At 41.4% G+C, this 25,952-nt stretch overlaps 2 protein-coding genes across 3 annotated transcripts in view; one reads left to right on the top strand and one right to left on the bottom strand.

Annotated features, from left to right (window-relative positions):
• LOC138306062 (synaptotagmin-7-like) overlaps nt 1-25,952 on the top strand; it is a 446,275-nt gene that overhangs the window by 13,505 nt on the left and 406,818 nt on the right. The window lies entirely within an intron of this gene.
• Nucleotides 17,854-24,165, bottom strand: LOC138306055 (uncharacterized). The gene is made up of 2 exons (XM_069246401.1): nt 21,857-24,165; nt 17,854-19,590 (listed from the first exon to the last, which is right to left on the bottom strand). The coding sequence occupies exons 1-2, from the start codon at nt 22,047-22,049 to the stop codon at nt 18,575-18,577; spliced, it is 1,209 nt and encodes a 402-aa protein (XP_069102502.1). The 5' UTR covers nt 22,050-24,165; the 3' UTR covers nt 17,854-18,574.

Here is a 25,952-nt window from a genome sequence, read left to right as displayed (position 1 = left end):
TTGGTGTGTTGTTGGTGTTTGTGTGTGTGTGTTGTTGTGTGTGTTGTGTGTGTGTGTGTGTTGTGTTGTGGTGTGTGTGTGTGTTGTGTGTGTTGGTGTGTGTTGTGTGTTGTGTGGTGTTTGTTGTGTGTGTGTGTGTGTGTTGTGTGTGTGTTGTGGTGTGTGTGTGTGTGTTGTGTGTGTGTGTTTGTGTTTGTGTTGTGTTGTGTGTGTTGTGTGTGTGTGTGTGTGTGTGTGTGATGTTGTGTGTGTTGTGTGTGTGTGTTGTGTTGTGTGTGTTGTGTTTTGTGTGTTTGTTTGTTGTGGTTGTGTTGTGTGTGTGTGTGTGTGTGTGTGTTGTGTGTGTTGTGGTGTGTGTGTGTGTGTGTGTTTGTGTGTGTTTGTTGTTGTTGTGTTGTTGTGTGTGTGTGTTGTGTGTGTTGTGTGTTGTTGTTGTGTGTGTGATGTTGTGTTGTGTGTGTGTGTGTTGTGTGTGTGTGTGTTGTGTGTTTGTGGTGTGTGTGTGTGTGTGTTGTGTTGTTGTTGTGTGTTGTGTTGTGTGTGTGTGTGTGTTGTGTGTTGTGTTGTGTTTTGTGTGTGTGTTGTGTTGTGTGTGTGTGTGTGTGTGTGTGTGGTGTGTGTGTTTGTTGTTGTGTGTGTGTGTTGGTGTGATTTGGTTGTTGTGTGTGTTGTTGTTGTGTGTTGTGTTGTGTGTGTGTTGTTGTGTTGTTGTGTGTGTGTGTTGGTGTGTTGTGTGTTTTGTTGTGGTGTGTGTGTGTGTGTTGTGTGTGTTGTGTGTGTTGTGTTGTTGTTGTGTTGTGTTGTGTGGTTGTTTGTGTGGTGTTGTTGTGTGTGTGTGTGTGTTGTGTGTGTTGTGTGGTGTGTGTGTGTGTTGTGTGTGTGGTTGTTGTGTGTGTTGTGTTGTGTTGTGTGTGGTGTGTGTGTGTGTTTGGTGTGTGGTGTTGTTTGTGTGTGTTGTGTGTGTGTGTTGTGTGTGTGTGTGTGTTGTGTTTGTGTGTGTGTTGTGTGGGTTGTGTGTGTGTGTTGTGTTGTTGTGTGGTGTTGTTTTGTTTGTTGTGTGTGTGTTGTGTGTGTGTGTTTGTGTGTGGTGTGTGTGTTGGTGTGTTTTGTGTGTGTTGTTGTGTTGTGTGTTGTGTGTTGTGTTGTGTTGTTTGTTTGTGTGTGTGTTGTTGTTGTGTTGTGTGTTGTTGTGTGTTGTGTGTTGTGTGTGTGTGTGTGTGGTTGTGTTTGTGTGGTTGTGTGTTGTGTTTTGTTGTGTGTGTTGTTGTGTGTTGTGTGTGTGTGTTGTGTGTGTGTTGTGTGTGTGTTGTTGTGTGTGTGTGTGTGTGTGTGTGTGGTGTGTGTGTTGTGTGTGGTTTGTGTGTTGTTGTGTGTGTTTGTGTTTTGTGTTGTTGTGTGTGTGTGTGTGGTTGTGTGTGTGTGTTGTTGTGTTGGTGTGTGTGTGTGTGTGTGTTGTGTGTTGTGTGTTGTTTTGTGGTGTGTTGTGTTGTTGTGTGTGTGTGTGTTGTTGTGTGTGTGTGTGTGTGTTGTGTGTTTGGTTGTGTGTGTGTGTTGTTGTGTGTGTGTTGTGTTGTGTGTTGTGTGTTGTTGTGTTGTTGTGTGTGTGTGTGTGTGTGTGGTGTGTGTGTTGTGTGTGTGTTGTGTTGTGTTGTGTGTTTGTGTGTTGTTGTGTGTTGGTGTGTGTTTTGTGTTGTGTGGTTGTTGTGTGTTGTGTTGTGTGTGTTGTTGTGTGTGTGTTTGTTGTGTTGTGTGTTGTTGTGTTGTGGTGTGTTGTGTGTGTGTGTGTGTGTGTGTTTGTGTTGTGTGTTGTGTGTGTGTGTGTGTTGTGTGTGTTGTGTGTGTGTGTGTGTTGTGTGTTGTGTGTGTGTGTTGTTGTGTTGGTTGTTGTGTTGTGTTTGTGTGTGTGTTTGGTGGTGTGGTGTTGTGTGTTGTGTTTGTGTGTTGTGTTGTGTTGTGTGTTTGTGTGGTGTGTTGTGTGTTGGTGTGTGTTGTTGTGTGTGTGTGTGTGTGTTGTGTGTGTGTTGTGGTGTTGTGTGTTTGTGTTGTGTGTGTTGTGTGTGTGTGTGTTGTGTGTGTGTGTGTGTGTTTGTTGTGTTGTGTGTTGTGTGGTGTTGTTTGTGTGGTGTGTGTGATGTGTTTGTGTGGGTTGTGTTGTGTGTGTGTGTTGTGTGTGTTGTTGTTGTTGTTTGTGTGTGTTGTGTTGTGTGTGTGTGTTTGTTTGTGTTTTGTGTGTGTTTGTTTGTTTGTGTGTTGTTGTTGTGTGTGTGTGTTTTTGTTGTGTTGTGATGTTGTGTGTTGTGTGGTGTTGTTGTTGTGTTGTTGTTGTTGTTGTGTTGTGTTTTTGTTTGTGTGTGTGTGTGTGTGGTTGTGTGTGTGTGTGTGTGTGTGTGTGTGGTGTGTTGTGTGTGTTGTGTGTTTGTGTTGTTGTTGTGTGTGTGTGTGTGTGTGTGTTGTGTGTTGTGTGTGTTTGTGTTGTGTGTTGTGTTTGTTTGTGTGTGTGTTGTGTGTGTTTGTGTTGTGTTGTGTGGTGTGTGTGTGTTGTGTGTTTTGGTGTTGTTGTGTGTGTGTGTTGTGTGTGTTGTGTGTGTGTGTGTGTGTGTGTGTGTGTTTTGTGTGTGTGTGGTGTTGTGTGTGTTGTGTGTGTGTGTGTGTGTTGTGTGTGTGTGTTGTGTGTTGTTGTGTTGTGTGTTGTGTGTGTGTTGTGTTGTGTTTGTGTGTGTGTGTGTGTGTGTTGTGTGTGTGTGTGTGTTTGTTGTGTGTTGTTGTGTGTGTGGTTGTTGTGTGTTGTGTGTTGTGTGTTGTGTGTGTGTGTGTGTGTGATTGTTGTGTGTGTGTGTGTGTGTGTGTTGTGTGTGTGTGTGTTGTGTTGTGTGTTTTTGTGTTGTGTGTGTTTGTTGTGTGTGTGTGTGTGTTGTGTGTGTGTGTGTGTGTTGTGTGTTGTGTGTGTGTGTTGTTGTGTGTGTGTGTGTGTGTTGTGTGTGTGTGTGTTGGTGGTGTGTTTTGTGTGTGTGTGGTGTGTGTTTGTTTTGTGTGTGTGTGTTTGTTGTGTGTGTGTGTTGGTGGTTGTGTTTGTGGTGTGTGTTGTGTGTGTGTTGGTGTGTTTGTTGTTGGGTGTGTGTGTTGTGTTGTGTTGTGTGTGTTGTGTTGTGTGTGTTGTTGTTGTGGTTGTGTGTGTGTGTTGTTGTGTGGTGTGTGTGTTGGTGTGTTGTTGTTTGTTGTTTGTTTTTTGTGTGTGTGTGTGTGTGGTGTGTTTTGGTGGTTGTGTGTGTTTGTTGTGTGTGGTGTGTTGTGTGTGTTGTTGTGTGTGTGTTGTGTTGGTGTGTGTTGTTGTGGGTGTGTGTGTGTGTGTGGTTGTGTGTGTGTGTGTTGTGTGTGTGTTGTTGTGTGTGTTGTGTGGTGTTGTTGTTGTGGGTGTGTTGTGTGTGTTTGGTGTGTTGTTTGTGTGTGTTGTGTGTGTGTGTTGTGTGTGTTGTGTTTGTGTGTGTGTTGTTGGTGTGTGTGTTGTGTGTGTTGTTGTGTGTGTTTGTTTGTGTTGTGTGTGTTGTGTGGTGGTGTTGTGTGGTGTGGTGTGTGTGTGTGGTGTTGTGTGTGTGTGTTGGTGTGTGTGTGTGTGTGTGTTGTGGTGTGTTGTGTGTGTGTGTTGTGTTGTTTGTGTGTTGTGTGTGTTGTGTGTTGTGTGTGTTGTTGTGTGTGTGTTGGTGTGTTGTGTTGGTGTTGTTGGTGTGTGTGTGTGTGTGTGATGTTGTTGTGTTTGTTGTTTGGGTGTGTTGTTGTGTTTGTTTGTTGTGTGATGTGTGTGTGTGTGTGTTATGGTGGTGTGTGTGGTGTGTGTGTGTGTGGTTGTGGTGTGTGTGTGTGTTTGTGTGTGTTGTGTGTGTGTGTTGTGTGTTTGTTTGTGTGTGTGTTGTGGTGTTGTGTGTGTTGTGTGTGTTGTTGTTTGTGTGTGTGTTGTGTGTGTTGTGGTTGTGTGTTTTGTGTGTGTTGTTGTTGTGTGGGTGTGTTGTGTTTGTGTGTGTGTGTTGTGGTGTGGTTGTTGTGTGTTGTTGGTGTTGTGGTGTGTTGTGTTGTGTGTGTTTGTTGTTGTGTTGTGTGTTGTGTTGTGTGTTGTTGTGTGTGTGTGTGTGTGTGGTGGTGTTTGTTGTGTGTTGTGTGGTGTGTGTTGTGTGGTTGTGTGTTGTGTGTTTGTGGTGGGTGTGTTGGTGGTGTGTTTGTGGTGTGTGTTGTTGTGTGTGTGTTGTTTGTGTGGTTTGTGTTGTGTGTGGGTGTGTGTGTGTGTGTGTGTGTGGTGGGTGTGTGTTTTGTGTGTGATGTGTGTGTTGTGTTGTGTGTGTTGGTGTGTGTTGTGTGTGATGTGTGTGTTGTGTGGTGTTTGTGTTGTGTTGTGTTGTGTGTGTGTTGTGTGTGTGTGTGTTGTGTGGTTGTGTTGTGTGTTTTGTGGTTGTGTGGTGTTTGTTGGTGTGTGTTTTGTGTGTGTGTGTTGGTGTGTGTGTGTTGTGTTGTTTGTGTGTGTGTGTGTGTTGTGTGTTGTGTTGTGTTGTGTGTGGTTTGTGTGTGTGTGTGTTGTTTGTGTGTGTGGTTGTTTTGTGTGTGTGTGTGTTGTTGTTGTGGTTGGTGTGTGTGTGTGTGTGTGTTTGTGTTGTTTGTTGTGTGTGTGTTGTGTGTGTGTGTTGTGTGTGTGTGTTGTGTGTGTTATGTGGTGTGTGTTGTGTTGGTGTGTGTGTTGTTTGTGTGTGTTGTTGTGTTGTTGTTGTGTGTTTGTTGTTGTGTTGTTGTGTGTGTGTGTGTGTGTTTCGTGTGGTGTGTTGTGTGTTGTGTTGTGTGTGTGTGGTGTGGTGTGTGTGGTGTGTTGTGTGTGTGATGTGTGTTGTGTGTGTGGTGTGTTGTTGTGTGTGTTGTGTGTGTTGGTGTTTGTGTGTGTGTGTGTGTGTTGTGTGTTGTTGTGTGTTGTGTGTGTTGTGTGTGTGTGTTGTGTTGTGTGTGTTGTGTTTGTGGGTGTGTTGTGTTGATGTTTGTGTGTGTGTTGTTGGTGTGTTGGTGTGTGTTGGGTTGTGTTGTGTGTGTGTGTGTGTTGTGTGTGTGTGTGTGTTGGTGTGTGGTGTTGGTTGTGTTGGTGTGTGTGTTGTTGTGTGTGTGTGTTGTGTGTGTTTTGTGTTGTGTGTTGTGTGTTTGTGTGTGTTGTGTGGTTGGTGTGGATGGTGTGTGTGTTGTGTGGTTGTTGTGTGTTGTTGTGTGTGTGTGTTGGTGTGTGTGGTGTGTGTGTGTGTGTTGTGTGTTGTGTTGTGTTTTTGTTGTGTGGTGTGTGTTGGTGTGTTGTGTGTTGTGTGTGGTGTGTTGTGGTGTGTGTGTGTTGTTGTGTTTTGTGTGTGGTTTGTGTGTGTTGTTGTTGTTGTGTGTGTGGTGTGTGTGTGTGTGTTGTGGTGTGTTGTGTGTTGTGTTGTTGTGTGTGTGTTGTGTTGTTGTTGTTGTGTGTGTTGTGTGTGTTTGTGTGTGTGTTGTGTTGTGTTTGTGTGGTGTGTTGTGGTTGTGTGGTGTGTGTTGTGTGTGTTGTGTGTGTGTGTGTGTGTTGGTTTGTGTGTTGTGTTGTGTGTTGTGTTGTTTGTGTGTGGTGATGTTGTTGTTGTTGTGTTGTGTTGTTGTGTGTTTGGTTGTGTGTGTGTGTGGTTGTGTGTGTTGTGTGTGTTGTGTTGGTTGTGTGTGTGTTGTGTTGTGTTGTTTGTGTGTTGTGTGTGTGTGTTGTGTGTGTGTGTGTTGTGTGTTGTTGTGGTGTGTTGTGTGTTGTGTGTGTGTGGTGTTTGTTGTGTGTTGTGTGTGTGTGTTGTTGTGTTGTGTGTGTGTGTGTTGTGTGTGTGTGTGTGTGTGTGTTTGGTGTGTGTTGTTGTGTGTTGTGGTGTGTTGTGTTGTGTGTTTGTGATGTGTGTGTGTGTTGTGTGTTGGTGTGTTGTGTGTGTTGTGTGTGTGTGTGTGTGTGTGTTGTGTGTGTTGTGATGTTGTGTTTGTGTGTGGTGTGTGTGTTGTGTGTGTGTGTGTGTGTGTGTGGTTTGTGTGTTGTTGTGTGTGTGTGTGGTGTTGTTGTGTGTGTTTGTTGTGTGGTGGTTGTTGTGTGTTTGTGTTGTGTGTTGTTGTGTGTGTGTTGTGTGTGTGTGTGTTGTGTTGTGTGTTGTGTGTTGTGGTGTTGTGTTGTTGTGTTGTTGTTTGTTGTTGTGATGTTGTTGTGTGGTGTTGTGTGTTTGTGTGGTGTGTTGTGTGTGTGTGTGTGTGTGTGTTGTGGTGTGGTTGTGTTGTGTGTTGTGTGTTGTGTTGTGTTTTGTGTTGTGTGTTGTTGTGTTGTGTGTGTGTGTGTGTGGTGTTTTGTGTGTGTGTTGTTTGTGTGTTGGTGTGTGTGTGTTGTGTGGTGTGATGTGTGTGTGGTTGTTGTGTGTGTGTTAGTTGTGTTGTGTGATGTGTGGTTGTTGTGTGTGTTGTGTTGTGTGTTGTGTGTGTGTTTGGTGTGTGTTGTGTTGTGTTGTGTTTGTGTTGATGTGTGTTGTGTTGGGGTGTGTGTGTTGTGTGTTGTTTTGTGTGTGTGTGTTTGTGTGTGTGTGTGTGGTGTGTTGTGTGTGTGTGTGTGTTGTGTGGTTGTTGTTGTGTTGTTTGTTTGTGTGTTGGTGTTTGTTGTTGTGTGTGTTGTGTTTGTGTGTTGTTTGTGTTGTTGTGTGTGTGTGTGTGTGTGTTGTGTTGTGTGTGTTGTTTTGTGTGTGTGTTGTTGTGTGTGGTGTGTGTGTGGTGTGGTGTGTGTTGTGTGTGTGTTGTGTTGGATGTTTTGGTGTGTGTTGTTGTTTGTGTTGTGTTGTTGTGGTGTGTGTTGATGTGTGTGGTTTGTGTTGTTGTGTTGTGTTGTTGTGTTGTTTGTGTGTGTGTGTGTGGTGTTTGTGTTGTGTTGTGTGTAGTTGTGTTGTGTGTGTGTTGTGTTGTGATGTGTGTGATGTGTGTTGTTTTGTGTGTGTGTTGTTTGTGGTGTGTGTTGTGGTGTTTGTGTGTGTGTGTGTGTGTGCTGGTGTGTTGTGTTTTGTGTGTGTTTGTGTGTTGTGTGTGTTTGTTGTGTGTTGTGTGTGTGATGTGTGTGTGTGTGTGTGGTGTGTGGTGTTTGTTGTGTGTGTTTGTTGTGTGTTGTTTGTGTGTGTTTTGTGGTGAGTGTGTGTGTGTGTGTTTGTTGTGTTGTGTGTGTGTGTTGTGTGTTGTTGTGTGTTGTATGTGTGTGTGGGTTGTGTGTTGTTGTGTGTGTGCTTGTTGTGTTGTTGTGTGTGTTGTGTTGTGTGTGGTGGTTGTGTGTGATGGTGTTGTTGTGTGTTGTGTGGGTTGTTTGTTGTGTGCTGTGTGTTGTTTGTGTGTTTGTTGTGTTGTGTGTTGTGTTGTTGTGGTGGTGTTTGTGTTGTGTGTGTGTGTGTGTTGTGTGTGTTGTGTGTGTTTATGGTGTGTTGTGTGTGTGGTGTGTTTGGTTGTTTGTGTGATGTGTGTATTGTCTGTATGTGTGATGTGTGTTGTTGTGTGTGTTGTGTGTTGTGTTGTGTTGTTGTTGTGTTGGGTGGTGTGTGTTGTGTGTTGTGGTGTGTGTTGTGTGTGTGTGTGTTTTGTGTGTGTGTGTTTGTGTTTGTGGTGTGTTGTTGTTGTGTGGTGTGTGTGTTGTTTGTGTTGTTGTGTGTGTTTGTGTTGTGTTGTTGATGTGGTTGTTTGTGTTGTTGTGTTTGTGTTGTGTGTGTGTGTTGTGATGTGATTGTGTGTTGTGTGATGGTTTTGTGTGTGTGTTGATGTGTGTTGTGTGAATTGTTGTGTGTGTGGTGTTGTTTGTGTGTTGTGTTGGTGTGTGTGTTGTGTGTGTGGTGTGTGTTTTGTTGGTGTTGTGTGTTTGTTTTGTGTGTGTGTTGTTGTTGGTGTGTTTGTGTTGTTGTTGGGTGTGTGTGTTTGTGTGTTGGTGTTGATTGTGTGTGTGTGTTGATGGTGTATTGTGTGTGTGTTGTGTGGTTTGTGTGTGTGTGTTGTGTTGTGTGTTGTGTTGTGTTTGTGTGTTGTTGTGTTGTGTTTGTTTTTGTTTTGTGTTGTGATGTGTTGTGTTGTGTTGTTGTGTGTTGTGTGTGTGTGTTTGTTGTGTGTTGATGTTTGTTGTGTGTGTGTGTTGTTGTGTGTGTTGTTGTTGTGTGTTGTGTTGTTGTTGTGTTGTGTTGTTGTGTGTGTTGGTTGTGTGTTGTGTTGTTTTTGTGTTTTGGTGTGTTGTTGTGTGTTGATGTGTTGTGTTTTGTGTTGTTGTGTTTTTGTGTGTGTTGTGGTTGTTGTTTGTGTGTGTTTTGTGTGTTTATGTGTTGTGTTGTGTGTGTTGTGTGTTGTGTGTTGTGTGTTGTGTGGTTGTTGTGTTGTGTGTGTGTGTGATGTGTGTGTTGTTTGTGTGTTGTGTGTGTTGTTTTGTGTTGTGTGTTGTTGTGTTGTATTTGTGTTGGTGTGTTGTGGTTTGTGTTTGTGTTATGGTTGGTGATTGTGGTGTTTGTGTGTTGTTGTTGTGTGTGTTGTGTGTTGTGTTTGTGTGTTGTGTGTTGTGTTTGTGTGTTGATGTGTGATGTTGTGTGTTGTTGTTTTTGTGTTGTGTGTGTGTGTTGTGTTGTTTTGTTGTGTTGTGTTGTGTGTGATGTTGTGTGTTGTTGTTGTGTGATTTGGTTGTTGTGTTCTGTTGTGTGTGTATTGTTGTGTGTGTGTGTGGTGTGATTTGTTGTGATGTGTGTTGTGTGTTGTGTGTTGGTTGTGTTGTGTGATTGTGTGTTTGTTGTGTTGTGATGTGTGATGTTGTGTTGTGTGTTTGTTGTGTGTGTGATTGTTGTGGTTTGTTTGTGTGGTTGTGTGGTGTGTGTGTGTGTGTGGTGTTGTGATGTGTGTGTTGCTGTGTGTTGTGGTGTTGTGTGTGTGTTTGTTGTGTGTTGGTTTGGTTGTTGTTTGTTGGTGGTTGATGTTGTGGTTGTGTGTGTGTGTTGTGTGTGTGTGTGGGTGTGTTGTGTTTGTGTTGTGTTGTTGTGTGTTGTGGTGTTGGTTGTTTGATGTGTGTTGTGTTTTTGTGTGTTGTTGTGTGTTGTGTGGTGTGTTGTGTTGTTGTGTGTGATTGTGTTTGTGTGTGTGTGTTGTGTGGTGTGTGTGGTGGTGGTGATTTGTGTGTGTGAATGTTTGCTGTGTGTGTGTGTGCTTGTGTTTTTTGTGTGTTTTGGTGTTTGTTGGTATGTTGTGTGATATTGTGTGTGTGTGTGTGTTTGTGTTGATGTTGTGATGTGTTTGTGTGTGTGTGGTTGTTTTGTGTTTGTGTTGTGTTGTGTTTGTTGTCTTGTGTGTGTTGTGTGTGTTGATGTGTGTTGGTTTGTTGTGTTGTGTTTGTTGTTGTGTTGTGTGTGTGTTGTTGTTTTGTTTGTGTGTGTGTGATTGTGTGTGATTTGTGTTTGTTGTTTGGATGGTTGTTGTGTTGTGTTGTGTGTTGGTTTGGTTTGTGATTGATGGTTGTTGTGTTGCTGTGTTTGTTTTTGTGTTTGTGGTTGTGCCGTTTGTGTTGCTGTATTTTATGTTGATGGTGAGGATATTGTTGTAAACACGTGTATTTGTGTTGATGGTGAGATATTGGTGTAACACTGCTGTATTTTTGTTGATGGTGAGATATTGGTGTAACACTGCTGTATTTGTGTTGATGGTGAGATATTGGTGTAACACAGCTGTATTTGTGTTGATGGTGAGATATTGGTGTAACACAGCTGTATTTGTGTTGATGGTGAGATATTGGTGTCACATGACTGTATTTGTGTTGATGGTGAGATATTGGTAAACACTGCTGTATTTGTGTTGATGGTGAGATATTGGTGTAACACAGCTGTATTTGTGTTGATGGTGAGATATTGTAACACTGTGTAACACACTGTATTTGTGTTAATGGTGAGATATTGGTGTTGATGACTATTTGTGTTGATGGTGAGATATTGGTGTAACACTGCTGTATTTGTGTTGATGGTGAGATATTGGTGTTACACTGTTGTATTTGTGTTGATGGTGAGATATTGGTGTAACACTGTTGTATTTGTGTTGATGGTGAGATATTGGTGTAACAATGCTGTATTTGTGTTGATGGTGAGATATTGGTGTAACACTGTTTTATTTGTGCTGATGGTGAGATATTGGTGTAATATGACTGTATTTGTGTTGATGGTGAGATATTGATGTAACACTGCTGTATTTGTCCTGATGGTGAGATATTGGTGTAACACTGCTGTATTTGTGTTGATTGTCAGTATGGGGTATGTTTGTCACACATTTGACAAGTACTTGATCACGCTTGCTGGCAGCTAGTGTAATTTAAGTGTTCCTTAATTGTATTACTGAAAACTGATCAAATAGGAGACTAAAACAAGGTGCTCTTGGGCCAAATTAAAAATGAAAGTGCAATGTTCTTTCTTGATAAGATATATTTACTGGCTCAGATGCATTGACACCAGTTTTAGTGTATTATAAGTAAATTGATCCCAGTGGTTAGTTCTTAAGAAAAAAAGCAATTGTTGCTGCAATTGTAGTTTTAGCCTGAATTGCTATACACGTGCAATGTGTCCTGGAATAGAGTGCTTTCTGAAACAAAAATCTATAATGTGGTCATAAATTATTGTCACCAATTCTATCAGATGTACTGCTGAAACATTAGAGAAGCTTTTGTCATGGCGTATCATCAATTGTCTGTCTGACTGTTAGTGGATTATCACTTCTCCTTCTAAATGGATAATGATGTAGACAGTCACAACAGGGATGTCAGTGTTACAGATGGTCCTAACTGTCAAAGCATACAAACCACTATACCAGTATCTTAATTCTGTCAAACTTTACCCCTGGTCCTATAATATGGCTTTGACAAATAACACTGTCAGTGATTATCATTGATCTTACTCCAAGTGTTACTCTTTGGCAGATAAAACTGTTGAAGTTTACTACTGGTCTATACTCAAAATTTAGCTTTACACGGACAGCACTGTCAATAAAGCAGTTCCTAAATAGAAATTTCTCATTTCAGCAGACGACCCTGTTCTAAGTTCTAATTCAAAACTTGTGTTGATAACACAGTAGTTAAAGAGACCTTCCATTGTCACTGTCTGGAGGGATTTAGTACCTCGAAACAGATACTGACCTGTTGAAATTAAAATGTTTTGGGGTGATGCTGGAGAGTCACTATTCATGGGTGAGGTTTTTAGCTGTCAGACACAAGACTTAAATGCTACTCATCATAAAAGAGAAGAATTATCATTTTTCTCTTACTCAGTTTACCATTGTATCTTAAATAGACGTTTCAGTTTTATGCAGTGTCATGATGTGATTGTATTCTTGTCACTGTGATTATGACAACATCATATTGTTGTTATGACATCATGGCAATCTTACTGTGACATTATACAGTTGTTTAGCATGTGCAAAGATCTTGTGTAGGATGTCTTTACCCAAGGCTGAGATAAAAGAATATCCCACGGATAAAATTACGGATATTCTTATCCAAGTTAAGAGATAGTATATGATCATTGAACTGGTGGCAAAAAAGGAAAAGGTCTGGATAACATATGTGAAATAAGGTGTGTGGATTTATATGTGAAATAAGGTGTGTGGATTTATATGTGAAATAAGGTGTGTGGATTTATATGTGAAATAAGGTGTGTTGATTTATATGTGAAATAAGGTGTGTGGATTTATATGTGAAATAAGGTGTGTGGATTTATATGTGAAATAAGGTGTGTGGATTTAAATGTGAAATAAGATGTGTGGATTTATATGTGAAATTAGGTGTGTGGATTTATATGTGAAATAAGGTGTGTGGATTTATATTTGAAATAAGGTGTGTGGATTTAAATTCAATGCTTTCTTTAGGGTAAGCTTATGTAAGATGTCACTGAAAGTGTCAAGGCTTTGTACATCAAGTGTAAAGCTATCTTCAGCAATGAATGGCCATATCTGTGTAACTAGGGTCTTATCTGGGAGGTCTTCTTCTAATGTCTCACTTCACTTAAAACTGACATTTAATTTGTCTCAATAAGGTGTAGGATCATATACCCAGGTAGGTGATACCACATATACCCTACAGTAACTATCGTAATCTGTTATACCGTAGTAATCCTTATAACTGACATTTAGTTTGTCTCAGTAAGGTGTAGGATCATACATACCACATATACCCTACAGTAACTATCGTACATAATCTGTTATACCGTAGTAATCCTTATAACTGACATTTAATTTGTATCAGTAAGGTGTAGGATCATACATATCCCATATACCCTACAGTAACTATCGTACATAATCTGTTATACCGTAGTAATCCTTAAAACTGACATTTAATTTGTCTCAGTAAGGTGTATATAGGATCATATACTCAGATAAGTGATACCACATATACCCTACAGTAACTATCGTAATCTGTTATACCGTAGTAACCCTTATAACTGACATTTAGTTTGTCTCAGTAAGGTGTAGGATCATACATACCACATATACCCTACAGTAACTATCCGTATTCTGTTATAATAATCCTTATAACTGTTTATACTCAGTAAGGTGTAGGATCATACATACCACATATACCCTACAGTAACTATCGTAATCTGTTATACCGTAGTAATCCTTATAACTGACATTTAGTTTGTCTCAGTAAGGTGTAGGATCATACATACCACATATACCCTACAGTAACTATCGTAATCTGTTATACCGTAGTAATCCTTATAACTGACATTTAGTTTGTCTCAGTAAGGTGTAGGATCATACATACCACATATACCCTACAGTAACTATCGTAATCTGTTATACCGTAGTAATCCTTATAACTGACATTTAGTTTGTCTCAGTAAGGTGTAGGATCATACATACCCCATATACCCTACAGTAACTATCGTAATCTGTTATACCGTAGTAATCCTTATAACTGACATTTAGTTTGTCTCAATAAGGTGTAGGATCATATACCCAGGTAGGTGATACCACATATACCCTACAGTAACAATCATAAATATTCTGTTATACCGTAGTAATCCTTATAACTGACATTTAGTTTGTCTCAGTAAGGTGTAGGATCATACATACCACATATACCCTACAGTAACTATCATAAATAATCTGTTATAATATACCGTAGTAATCCTTATAACTTGACATTTAATTTGTCTCATTATTAGGTTGGATGATATGGAGTATGATGTGACTTATGGTGAGGGGTGTCTGTGATGGTATGACTTACGGTGAGGGGTGTCTGTGATGGTATGACTTACGGTGAGGGGTGTCTGTGATGGTATGACTTATGGTGAGGGGTGTCTGTGATGGTATGACTTACGGTGAGGGGTGTCTGTGATGGTATGACTTACGGTGAGGGGTGTCTGTGATGGTATGACTTACGGTGAGGGGTGTCTGTGATGGTATGACTTACGGTGAGGGGTGTCTGTGATGGTATACTTCACGGTGAGGGGTGTCTGTGATGATGTGACTTACGGTGAGGGGTGTCTGTGATGGTATGACTTACGGTGAGGGGTGTCTGTGATGGTATGACTTATGGTGAGGGGTGTCTGTGATGGTATGACTTACGGTGAGGGGTGTCTGTGATGATGTGACTTACGGTGAGGGGTGTCTGTGATGGTATGACTTCACGGTGAGGGGTGTCTGTGATGGTATGACTTACGGTGAGGGGTGTCTGTGTGATGGTATGACTTACGGTGAGGGGTGTCTGTGATGGTATGACTTACGGTGAGGGGTGTCTGTGATGGTATGACTTACGGTGAGGGCCCGGTGTCTGTGATGGTATGACTTACGGTGAGGGGTGTCTGTGATGGTATGACTTACGGTGAGGGGTGTCTGTGATGGTATGACTTACGGTGAGGGGTGTCTGTGATGGTATGACTTACGGTGAGGGGTGTCTGTGATGGTATGACTTACGGTGAGGGGTGTCTGTGATGGTATGACTTACGGTGAGGGGTGTCTGTGATGGTATGACTTACGGTGAGGGGTGTCTGTGATGGTATGACTTACGGTGAGGGGTGTCTGTGATGGTATGACTTACGGTGAGGGGTGTCTGTGATGGTATGACTTACGGTGAGGGGTGTCTGTGATGGTATGACTTACGGTGAGGGGTGTCTGTGATGGTATACTTCACGGTGAGGGGTGTCTGTGATGGTATGACTTACGGTGAGGGGTGTCTGTGATGGTATGACTTACGGTGAGGGGTGTCTGTGATGGTATGACTTACGGTGAGGGGTGTCTGTGATGGTATACTTCACGGTGAGGGGTGTCTGTGATGATATGACTTACGGTGAGGGGTGTCTGTGATGGTATGACTTACGGTAAGGGGTGTCTGTGATGGTATACTTCACGGTGAGGGGTGTCTGTGATGGTATGACTTAACGGTGAGGGGTGTCTGTGATGGTATGACTTACGGTAAGGGGTGTCTGTGATGGTATACTTCACGGTGAGGGGTGTCTGTGATGGTATACTTCACGGTGAGGGGTGTCTGTGATGGTATGACTTACGGTGAGGGGTGTCTGTGATGGTATGACTTACGGTGAGGGGTGTCTGTGATGGTATGACTTACGGTGAGGGGTGTCTGTGATGGTATGGACTTTTACGGTGAGGGGTGTCTGTGATGGTATGACTTACGGTGAGGGGTGTCTGTGATGGTATGACTTACGGTGAGGGGTGTCTGTGATGGTATGACTTACGGTGAGGGGTGTCTGTGATGGTATGACGGTTACTGTGATGAGGGGTGTCTGTGATGGTATGACTTACGGTGAGGGTGTCTGTGATGGTATGACTTATGGTGAGGGGTGTCTGTGATGGTATGACTTACGGTGAGGGGTGTCTGTGATGGTATACTTCACGGTGAGGGGTGTCTGTGATGGTATGACTTACGGTGAGGGGTGTCTGTGATGGTATGACTTACGGTGAGGGGTGTCTGTGATGGTATGACTTACGGTGAGGGGTGTCTGTGATGGTATGACTTACGGTGAGGGGTGTCTGTGATGGTATGACTTACGGTGAGGGGTGTCTGTGATGGTATGACTTACGGTGAGGGTGTCTGTGATGGTATGACTTACGGTGAGGGGTGTCTGTGATGGTATGACTTACAGTGAGGGGTGTCTGTGATGGTATGACTTACGGTGAGGGGTGTCTGTGATGGTATGACTTACGGTGAGGGAGGGGTGTCTGTGATGGTATGACTTACGGTGAGGGGTGTCTGTGATGGTATGAAACCCGGTGAGGGGTGTCCTGATTGTATGACTTCACGGTGAGGGGTGTCTGTGATGGTATGTGACTTACGGTGAGGGGTGTCTGTGATGGTATGACTTACGGTGAGGGGTGTCTGTGATGGTATACTTCACGGTTACGGGTGTCTGTGATGATGGTATGACTTATGGTGAGGGGCTGTCTGTGATGGTATACTTCACGGTGAGGGGTGTCTGTGATGATATATGACTTTTTTTTACGGTGAGGGGTGTCTGTGATGGTATGACTTCACGGTGAGGGGTGTCTGTGATGGAATATTAACGGTGAGGGGTGTATGTGACTTATGACGGTGGGGTGTAGGGGTGTCACTATCTGTGATGGTATGAACTTATGGTGAGGGGTGTCATGTGATGATATGACTTACGGTAAGGGGTGTCTGTGAGTCATGTATGACTTACGGTGAAGGGGTGGTCTGTGATGGTATGACTTACAGTGAGGGGTGTCTGTGATGGTATGACTTACGGTGAGGGGTGTCTGTGATGGTATGACTTCACGGTTAGGGGTGTCTGTGATGGTGAGGGTGTCTGTAGGGCTATGACTTTACGGTGAGGGGTGTCTGTGATGGTATGACTTCACGGTGAGGGGTGTCTGTGATGGTATGACTTACGGTGAGGGGTGTCTGTGATGGCTATGACTTACGGTGAGGGGTGTCTTTGATGGTATGGACTTACGGTGAGGGGTGTCTGTGATGGTATGACTTTACGGTGAGGGGTGTCTGTGATGGTATGACTTACGGTGAGGGGTGTCTGTGATGGTATGACTTACGGTGAGGGGTGTCTGTGATGGTGTGAGGGGTGTCTGTGATGGTATGACTTCATCGGTGAGGGGTGTCTGTGATGGTATGACTTACGGTGAGGGGTGTCTGTGATGGTATGACTTCACGGTGAAGGGTGTCTGTGATGGGTATGACTTACGGTGAGGGTGTCTGTGATGGTATGACTTACGGTGATGGGGTGTCTGTGATGGTATGACTTACGGTGAGGGGTGTCTGTGATGAATATGACTTACGGTGAGGGTGTCTGTGATGGTATGACTTACGGTGAGGGGTGTCTGTGATGGTATGACTTACGGTGAGGGGTGTCTGTGATGGTATGACTTACGGTGAGGGGTGTCTGTGATGGTATGACTTCACGGTGAGGGGTGTCTGTGATGGTATGACTTACGGTGAGGGGTGTCTGTGGATGGTAATGACTTACGGTGAGGGGTGTCTGTGATGGTATGACTTACGGTGAGGGGTGTCTGTGGGATGGTATGACTTCACGGTGAGGGGTGTCTGGATGTGATCATACGGTGAGGGTGTCTGTGATGGTATGGACTTACGGTGAGGGGCAGGCTGTCTGTGATGGTATGACTTACACGGTGAGGGGTGTCTGTGATGGTATATCTTCCACGGAGTGGCAGGGGATGTCTGTGATGGTATGACTTACGGTGAGGGGTGTGTCTGTGATGGTATTGACTTACGTGAGGGGTGTCTGTGATGATTAGATATACTTCACGGTGAGGGGTGTCTGTGATGGTTATGACTTTACGGTGAGGGGGTGTGCTGTGATGGTATGACTTCACGGTGAGGGGTGTCTGTGATGATATGACTTACGGTGAGGGTGTCTGTGTGATGGTATTGACTTACGGTGAGGGGAAGTTTGTCTGTGATGGTATGACTTACGGTGAGGGTGTCTGTGATGATATGACTTCGGTGAAGGGGTGTCTGTGATGGTATTATGAATTACGGTGAGGAGGTGTCTGTGATGGTATACTTAACGGTGAGGGGTGTCTGTGATGGTATGACTTACGGTGAGGGGTGTCTGTGATGGTATTGACTTACGGTGAGGGGTGATGATTGACTTACGGTATTTGACTTACTGTGAGGGGTGTCTGTGATGGTATGACTTTACGGTGAGGGGTTTGTGATGTCTGTGATTTGGTATGGTGACTTACGGTGAGGGGTGTCTGTGATGGTATGAATTACGGTGGAAGGGTGTCTGTGATGGTTATGACTAGATGTCATACAAAAATGACGATGTCATCAATATACGAACGTACATGAATAATAGAAAATAGTGTAAAATAGCATATTATCAATATTAAAACACACATATAGACATCCAAATTTTATATATATAGACATCAAAAGTTTACATTATATGGCAAACAAAATTAAATATCAACAGTTTGCATAATCCACATCTAAGGAAATCAGTTGCATGAAATTATAGTATATGGGTTGAGGTGGGAGGGTTGAAAATGTTTTCTGTGATCTATGTGTAGAAGTTTTCTGGAACGGCTGGAGGAATTAAAGATGGCGGTCAGCTGAAAATTTGATCTGGCCCCTATGGGGTTTACACTCGGAAAAAGGGGTCATCGATCATGTGATGTCGATTAGCCAATGAAAACGCATTGTGATAAATAAAGCCGGGAAATTTAAATCCAGTATCTGCGATCGTGAAAAAAGTTGTCTATTGCTAGACTTTTTATTTTTTCACTTCTCTGCGTGTTCAACCCTCACATCTCTACATAATTAAATGACAGCAAGCTCTGTTTACTCAGAGAAAATGACACAACAAGGGATTGGCGGAAAATGGCACATCCTCATCTTTGGATGGCCGAATATTTATTAAAAGTTATTTTAAGGTTATTTAACACTTTTAACTTGTATTTTCTGTGAGTAAAGGTGCGGCCTATAAATTAAGCGCCACAAGACATCATAAAAGAGAAACGTTATGATGACGCCGCCACCCTTGCTGGCCTTGTACTGTCAAATTTAACTTATTGCCTTAATAACAATATAAATTCATAATTATAAACATTATTTAAAAGAATAACAGGTGAACATATCAAAATAACCAATAATTACTAAATTGGCACTCGGTTATAATGTACATTTGGCAAAGCAAAAGTCAAGTTGCTCATAAAAGAAAAACAATCCTTGAAAACCTTCCAATGGGAAGGGCGTACCGCCACTACCCTGGGAATAAATAGTTACAAAAAACCTGCAAAGAATTAAACATTAAATATCAATGAAAAGAAAAAAGAGTGAGAATCAAAATAATGTCTCTGAATTCCAAATGGATTGGGCGTACCGCCACTCATCCAAGTGAAATCAATAAGTCCATACAAAACAGAATCTCACAATATACTTCTAGTTACATACATGTATATGTACATATAAAGAAAGAGCAAATCATGGAGGGCGTACCGCCACTATTCCATTGCAAAGAAAAGTCATCTAACTATAAATGTACTGCCAAAAATAATTTTAACAACTGTATGTTAACACAGATAAAACTATTCAAGACACATTCATATCTGACAGAGCAGGTGAGCGGATATATTTCTTAAATGCATCAGTTTTCCAACGTCCTAAAGTGCGTAGTTGTGAATCAGAGAAATTGCATGTCGAACTAGCATGACTGGCTCCTCCAATGCGAAAGGAGTGACCTTTGTATCTAGAAGCATCTAAACCACAGGTCAAAAGGCAATCATGAACTAAGGATTCGAATCTTCTCCGAGAAAGGGGATTCGAAAGTTTGTCTATAAAAAGACAACCACTACTAGCGCCACGTTGCTTAACGTAAGCATGCAGGGCTTGTACCGGACAGAAAGGATGTCGAGGTAGAGCAACAATAGGAACCGAATGGGGTTGTTGACTAATGTTGTGTTTGAAGTTTTTGAAAACTAGATGAACTTTGACAGCCTGATCATTCTTCACTTCAAACGACACATCCTCTAACTGTAATACTCTTTCAGATTGTGGCTTGGTAAAAGCTAACAACTCCCCAATCCGGGCTAAAGCATAAAATGCTGTTGTGAATATAGCCCGGAACATCAGGTTGTCATAACTACCTGTAACCATATGTGGCAAACACCGGCATAGACGATGTAAAATTGGTTGTGTGATGGGTAAGCGCGTATCAAAAGAAGGAGCTAATCGAGCTACACCATTAACTGCTTTGCGAACTAAGAAAACCTTAGTTGGGTCGTACATATTATTGACCTTGTGTACAAAAGCTAAAGCAGAAAGCTGGGACAATATTGTACTATGAGCCTTCCCATTTTTGTAGGCATAGGCAACATAAAGGGCTACAATAGTATATGGTACAGGAAACTGTAATGGAATGCCCAAATAAACCCTGCAAAAGTCAGAAATACTCTGAAGGGCTTTATTATATAATTTCCTGGATGCTGGGGTAAGAGATGCATGTACAAGGCTGGTTAACGTTGGAATAAGGCTGCAGGCTTCAGATGACTGGGGACTGTTGTTGGAAGTCTGTCCGCAGAGGGCAGCAGTGTCTTGAATAGCTCTACCTGTGAACGAGACAAAGCATCAGCCAAAACGTTCTGAGCACCAGGAATATGAGTTGCCCGTACCATGATATTATGTTGCAGGCAATTCAAGACTAATATACGAATTAGGGCCATAATCTGGGGGTCCCGAGAAGTCTGATTATTTATGATAGACACTAGAGACAAGTTATCAGTGAATAACCAAATAGCCTTTTGCGAAAAATGTGCTGCCCATACCACTAACGCTACAACAATGGGGTAGAGTTCCAAAATGTTGATATGTGGTGTTTCACATGGGAGGTTCCATGTACCAGAAAACCACGAGTTGCCAAATACAGCACCGTATCCTATTGTGGATGAAGCATCTGTATATAAACTCAATGTGTCTGATGTCAGCCAGGTATCCGAGAGGAAAAAACTTTTTCCGTTGAAACGATCTAAAAATTCGCTCCACATGTTCAGATCTGCTCGACCACCACTATTAAGACGAATTTTGTAACTAGGTTTTCTAATACCTTTTGTTAAGTCTATCAATCGTCGTAGAAATGGGCGACCAGGTACCACAACACTGGTTGCAAATTGAAGTTTTCCAATAATGGACTGAAGTTCTTTGAGAGTTATTTTCTTTTTGTTCTGGAATGCTCTACATAGATTCCTACATTCATCTAATTTGTCTAATGGCAATCTAGCTTCTTGTAATATTGTATCTAATGTAATGCCAAGAAACGGCATGACCTGGTCCGGGCCAAAAGTTTTATCTGGAGCCAGGGGTACTCCTATCTCTGAACATAATTTAGTAAAATTTTGGAGACTTTGAGCACATTGGGAAAGGGAAGATTCGATAAATAAAAAATCATCCAAAACATGAACTATGGCTGATGCTTTGCAGTGCCGATATGCCGCCCATTCAATGGCCGTACTGAATGCCTCAAATATTCTACAACTTTCAGCAAGTCCCATGGGAAGACACTTATCATAATAAAATTGATTTTTCCATTTAAAACCGAGTAGGTGCCGCTGACTTGGATGAATTGGAATTATCCGAAATGCGGACTCTATATCAGTTTTGGCCAAAAATGCATTTGGTAGATGTTTAATAAATGAAATAGCATCTTGAATATTATGATATTGTACTGATGAATATTCTTCAGGTATCCCATCATTCACTGAACTACCATTGGGATAACTGAGGTGGTGAATTAAACGAAATTGACCTTCTATCTTCTTTGGAACTACACCTAGAGGACTTATATGCATATTAGGAAAAGGGGGCTCTACAAAAGGCCCAGCAATTCTGCCTGCCTCTAATTCTTTCTTTAACTTCTTATCAACCACCTCAGGCATCTCAATCGCAGATTTTAAATTATTGCAAGTGTGGCCCATGGGACTGCCTTCAAAGTGAATTTCAAAACCTTTTGAGAAACCATTGATTAAAAACATGGCTTTATCCTTGTCATACTCCTCAAGTACCAGTGCTAATGCTTTGACATTAATAGGGGTAGTAATGTCGAGGGCGTTGGGGTCCAAAACCACTACCGCGGGGGGAAAAATCTTGGCTGGTTGGAGGTGTTTTGACGGGGACGAAAAGTTTGCCGAAAACGCGTGGGTGTCTGTATATGTGGACGGGAATGTGCCATAACTGGGCATTGCGTTACCGGATGTTTGGCATTACAAATGCCACATTTATGGGAGTAGCGACAACCACCACAATACTCGCCGCGAGCAAATTTGTGACATATTCCCGGTTTATTTGTCGATGATCCCGAGGTCGGGCGACGGGAGAGAGCTTCATTCCATAGCTCGAGATGAAGCATGTCCCAACGGAGGGAGTAATTAGCATTTGCGCGGAGACGCCGAAAATTGGTGTCATAAAATTGCCAATCAGCTGGTTTTGATGCTAAATTGCGTATCATGGATTGGTACTTGAGGAGCTGAGGATATGCTGCCTGATCATTTAAACAATAAACGGCAATATAAATGGAGAACTTCGTCGTCCATTCTTCGATGGTTAGGGGTTTGTTGGTTGTGTCTTTGTGTACCCACTGAATGTTTGTATTCCCACTGTCATCTGTAGACAGTACCATTTGTAAAGAGTCAGTGTTCTTTTCTGTTATTGAACTCATGTCCACAAACTTGCCCATTAGTATGTTTTGTTTAATTTTAGGATCAACCAGATCCACTAGTGGGGTGGTTATCTGAGCCCCGGCTGAAAAACTAGTCAGTTCATCAGAAGTAGTTGTCATGCTGGCGAGTTGATTAGCAGGAAGGATTATCGAATCTAACCCACCTACAGAGTCCTCCACGGTGACAGCACTCGCACTATGATTAGAGGTGGCTGGGGTATTTGAGGTCATGGGTGGAGGTCCTACGTCTTGTGGTATGGCACTGCCGGACTGTGCATTAGCAGCAATACCGCCAGTTGATATTGTCCCGGTTTGGTTCCTTGCCTCCTGTAAGCCTGCTTTAAAGGCCTCCTTCATCAGGGCCTTTAACCGGTCTTCAGTTATAGAGGTTGTCCCCCTTTCAGGTTCCTGGGACACATCCCTTGAATCGGCGTCCGGCACAGAAGCTGTGTTAGCCTGTTGTTGTTGTGGCTCTGGCGCATGAACATTATTTGTAGCTGCCGTCCGGCGCGTTCTTGGGAGGCATGGTCTAGGAAATAAAGAAAGGAAAGCCAGAACATTTTTTTTTTTTTTTTTTTTTTTTTTTTTTTTTAACCTTCACCTTCTTATTTAGAAGATACAGGAGCACTTAACAGATGTACACCCCAACATTGAATGCAATGGTAAATATCCATACATTGACAACAAATCTAAAATTTGAAAAGAAATGTTGCTATAATATGAGAAAAAGGCAGGGTAAAATGATATTGTAGGGTGCATAAATGCTTATCATAAACTCGAGACTCACAAATCATATTATTAAATAAGATATGATTTCAACCAATAATGTCGATTATGTAATGTAATATAGATATCAAGTAGCCGGCCAAAGGCAAGGCAAAATTCAAGAATTAATATAAGGCAAATTGAGTCAGACTCACAAGTAATCCATTCTGATGAAGCCGGCCAAAGGCAGGGCAAAATTCATTTATAATGTAAACATTTTTAAAATTCTGAGCCAGAGACTCACAAGTAATCTTATTCTGATGAAGCCGGCCAAAGGCAGGGCAAAATTCATTTAGTATTGTAAACGTTCAAAATTCTGAGCCAGAGACTCACAAGATCTACTAACTTCATATATAGTACAAGCAGCTCTGGGTTTACACCTCTACCGAAGCAGAATATGGCGTATATGCCGAAGCAAGGCCCTGAGAAGCGGTACATTATTAAAGAAAGCAACTTTTTTTTTTTTTTTTTTTTTTTTTTTTTTTACAGTTTAAAAGTATTTTGTAATGTAGTCAATAATAGATAAGCTTATATTGATTTACTAATATACAGTTGCTCCAAGAATACTATAACAGACTCCAAAAGAATTAAAACTAAATAATATATAATAACTGAAAAGCATAAACTTGCAAGAAATTCAATTTATGAAAGGCTATTTAAAATTATTGTTGTTTGAATTGAAATGACAGTCTTCGCATAATAAAGCTATTGGGAAAGGGGGGACAACTCGTATCAACACGCATGAACAACGACAGCTGAAAGTCTAATCTGAGCCGAGGGCAAAAATCACACAACTTTTAATAGATCGAAAGTAGGGTTTCTGATCCCGAAGATGAACACCGTCAGTGTGTAAAAGAGGAAATACATTCCAGATTGACCGCCTATGGTCCCAAAGAATAGCCCGAGGCATACACAAACGTTCTGCTAGGAGAGAATTAACCTGAGAAACACGATCATTGTAAACTTCTACCGATACATCCCCTTTACGAGTGCGGGTCGAGGCTCGGAAAAATAACTTACAAACTGCAACCTTTCTAACACCACCTATATCTAAGAGCCAATCTACAAATGCACACAACTCCCGAACAACCGACTCTGGGTCTGCCGAAGGACTACTCAAATCATTGCCCCCGCACTGTAAACAAACCAAGTCAAAATGTGACTCGCGATAACTGCGTGAAAATTCTCTTACGATTCGATTGATACTACCGCCAGGAAGCCCAGTAAATCTAACTGAATCATACTGAAGTCCTAGATTCGACCGAGATGGTAGCTCGTTTACATAACGTGAAAGCCGAGATATAAAGCTATGGCCCAACACTAAAACATTCCTACGAGACGCCATTACGCTGTCAGACATGGTTCATTGGAACACGTGTTTGACCCAATCATGTAAACAAACCGCATATATCTCAAGCGAATTCACTCACCAGGAATCCAATGTGTCCTGTACGTAGAAAAAAACAGATGTTTGAAAATGTTTTCTGTGATCTATGTGTAGAAGTTTTCTGGAACGGCTGGAGGAATTAAAGATGGCGGTCAGCTGAAAATTTGATCTGGCCCCTATGGGGTTTACACTCGGAAAAAGGGGTCATCGATCATGTGATGTCGATTAGCCAATGAAAACGCATTGTGATAAATAAAGCCGGGAAATTTAAATCCAGTATCTGCGATCGTGAAAAAAGTTGTCTATTGCTAGACTTTTTATTTATGTAATATAACCGAGGCTTATTAGAACACTGTACCATTACCATTGATGTTACAAATATTTTATGTAATATAACCGAGGCTTATTAGAACGCTGTACCATTACCATTGATGTTACAAATATTTTATGTAATATAACCGAGGCTTATTAGAACGCTGTACCATTACCATTGATGTTACAAATATTTTATGTAATATAACCGAGGCTTATAAGAACACTGTACCATCACCATTGATGTTACAAATATTTTATTGTCTATAACCGAGGCTTATTAGAATGCTGTACCATTACCATTGATGTTACAAATATTTTATGTAATATAACTGAGGCTTATTAGAACACTGTACCATTACCATTGATGTTACAAATATTTTATGTAATATAACCGAGGCTTATAAGAACACTGTACCATTACCATTGATGTTACAAATATTTTATGTAATATAACCGAGGCTTATTAGAACGCTGTATATGACAGATAGCATTAGGTTAAATTAGACACAGTAATTATATCTATACATATAGATAAGAGAGTTAGACTGTCCACTGTGTAGTGTCAGGATAGAGGGACCATGCTGAGTCAGTACCCCTGGCTGAAGGGAAGGGTTGACCCCCGTGGTGACCACATGATAGCAGGTCTCAGTAAGAGCTAAAATAAATGTGTTTGTTTTATATTTAAAACAAGTAATAAGTAAAGAATTATAATAGTGAATAATGTAATTTACTAAGCATTGGATACAGCAAGATGTGTTATTATTGATATACTGAGTTACAATTCTATAGGCAGTATAGTTTGGAAGCTGTATAGCTTTTACAGTAATGTTTAGTGTGTGAAAGTCAGTATTTCTAATGTAACATTGGTAATTAATAATAGTTCTATATATTTTCTACATCATAAGAAAGAAGATAAAGTTATCTTTAATTTGCAACCTTTATATTGGTTGTGTACTGTATGGTTTCATTAATATATTAGGATAAAGATGTATCAGAAACACAGACTAGGCCTGTCTACCATTACCATTGATGTTACAAATATTTTATGTAATATAACCGAGGCTTATTAGAACGCTGTACCATTACCATTGATGTTACAAATATTTTATGTAATATAACCGAGGCTTATAAGAACACTGTACCATTACCATTGATGTTACAAATATTTTATGTAATATAACCGAGGCTTATTAGAACACTGCACCATTACCATTGATATTACAAATATTTTATGTAATATAACTGAGGCTTATAAGAACGCTGTACCATTACCATTGATGTTACAAATATTTTATGTAATATAACCGAGGCTTATAAGAACACTGTACCATTACCATTGATGTTACAAATATTTTATGTAATACAACTGAGGCTTATAAGAACACTGTACCATTACCATTGATGATATCTATATCAGATCATTCCGACGATTTTACAGCTCTGTTTCTGATGATTGTGTATCAACCTGGATCTTGAAATTGAGATCCAGAACATGTGACATTAAACCATATCATTCCAACAATAAAGTTTGTTTCCAGTTCTGTCCCCATGGGAGCGTTATCGTAACAAAACTAGCAGGATACTTGCCTAACCTTAAGCCTATGTGCAATGATCTGCTGTATGGACACTTATCCTCTATTGAAGGTCAAAGGTTAAGTGATACAAATGTATTTTTTAGACAATAACTTTAAACCATTAAAATTAAACTGAAGTATATCCAAATCACACATAGACAACAATGTGCAGTGTAATCAGCTAGTGTAGTAGGAAAAGTTAATTTGAATTTTCAAATT

Source organism: Argopecten irradians, chromosome 1, assembly GCF_041381155.1.
Source record: "Argopecten irradians isolate NY chromosome 1, Ai_NY, whole genome shotgun sequence".
NCBI classification, from domain to species: Eukaryota; Metazoa; Mollusca; class Bivalvia; order Pectinida; family Pectinidae; genus Argopecten; species Argopecten irradians.
This window is presented reverse-complemented; position numbering and strand designations above follow the sequence as displayed.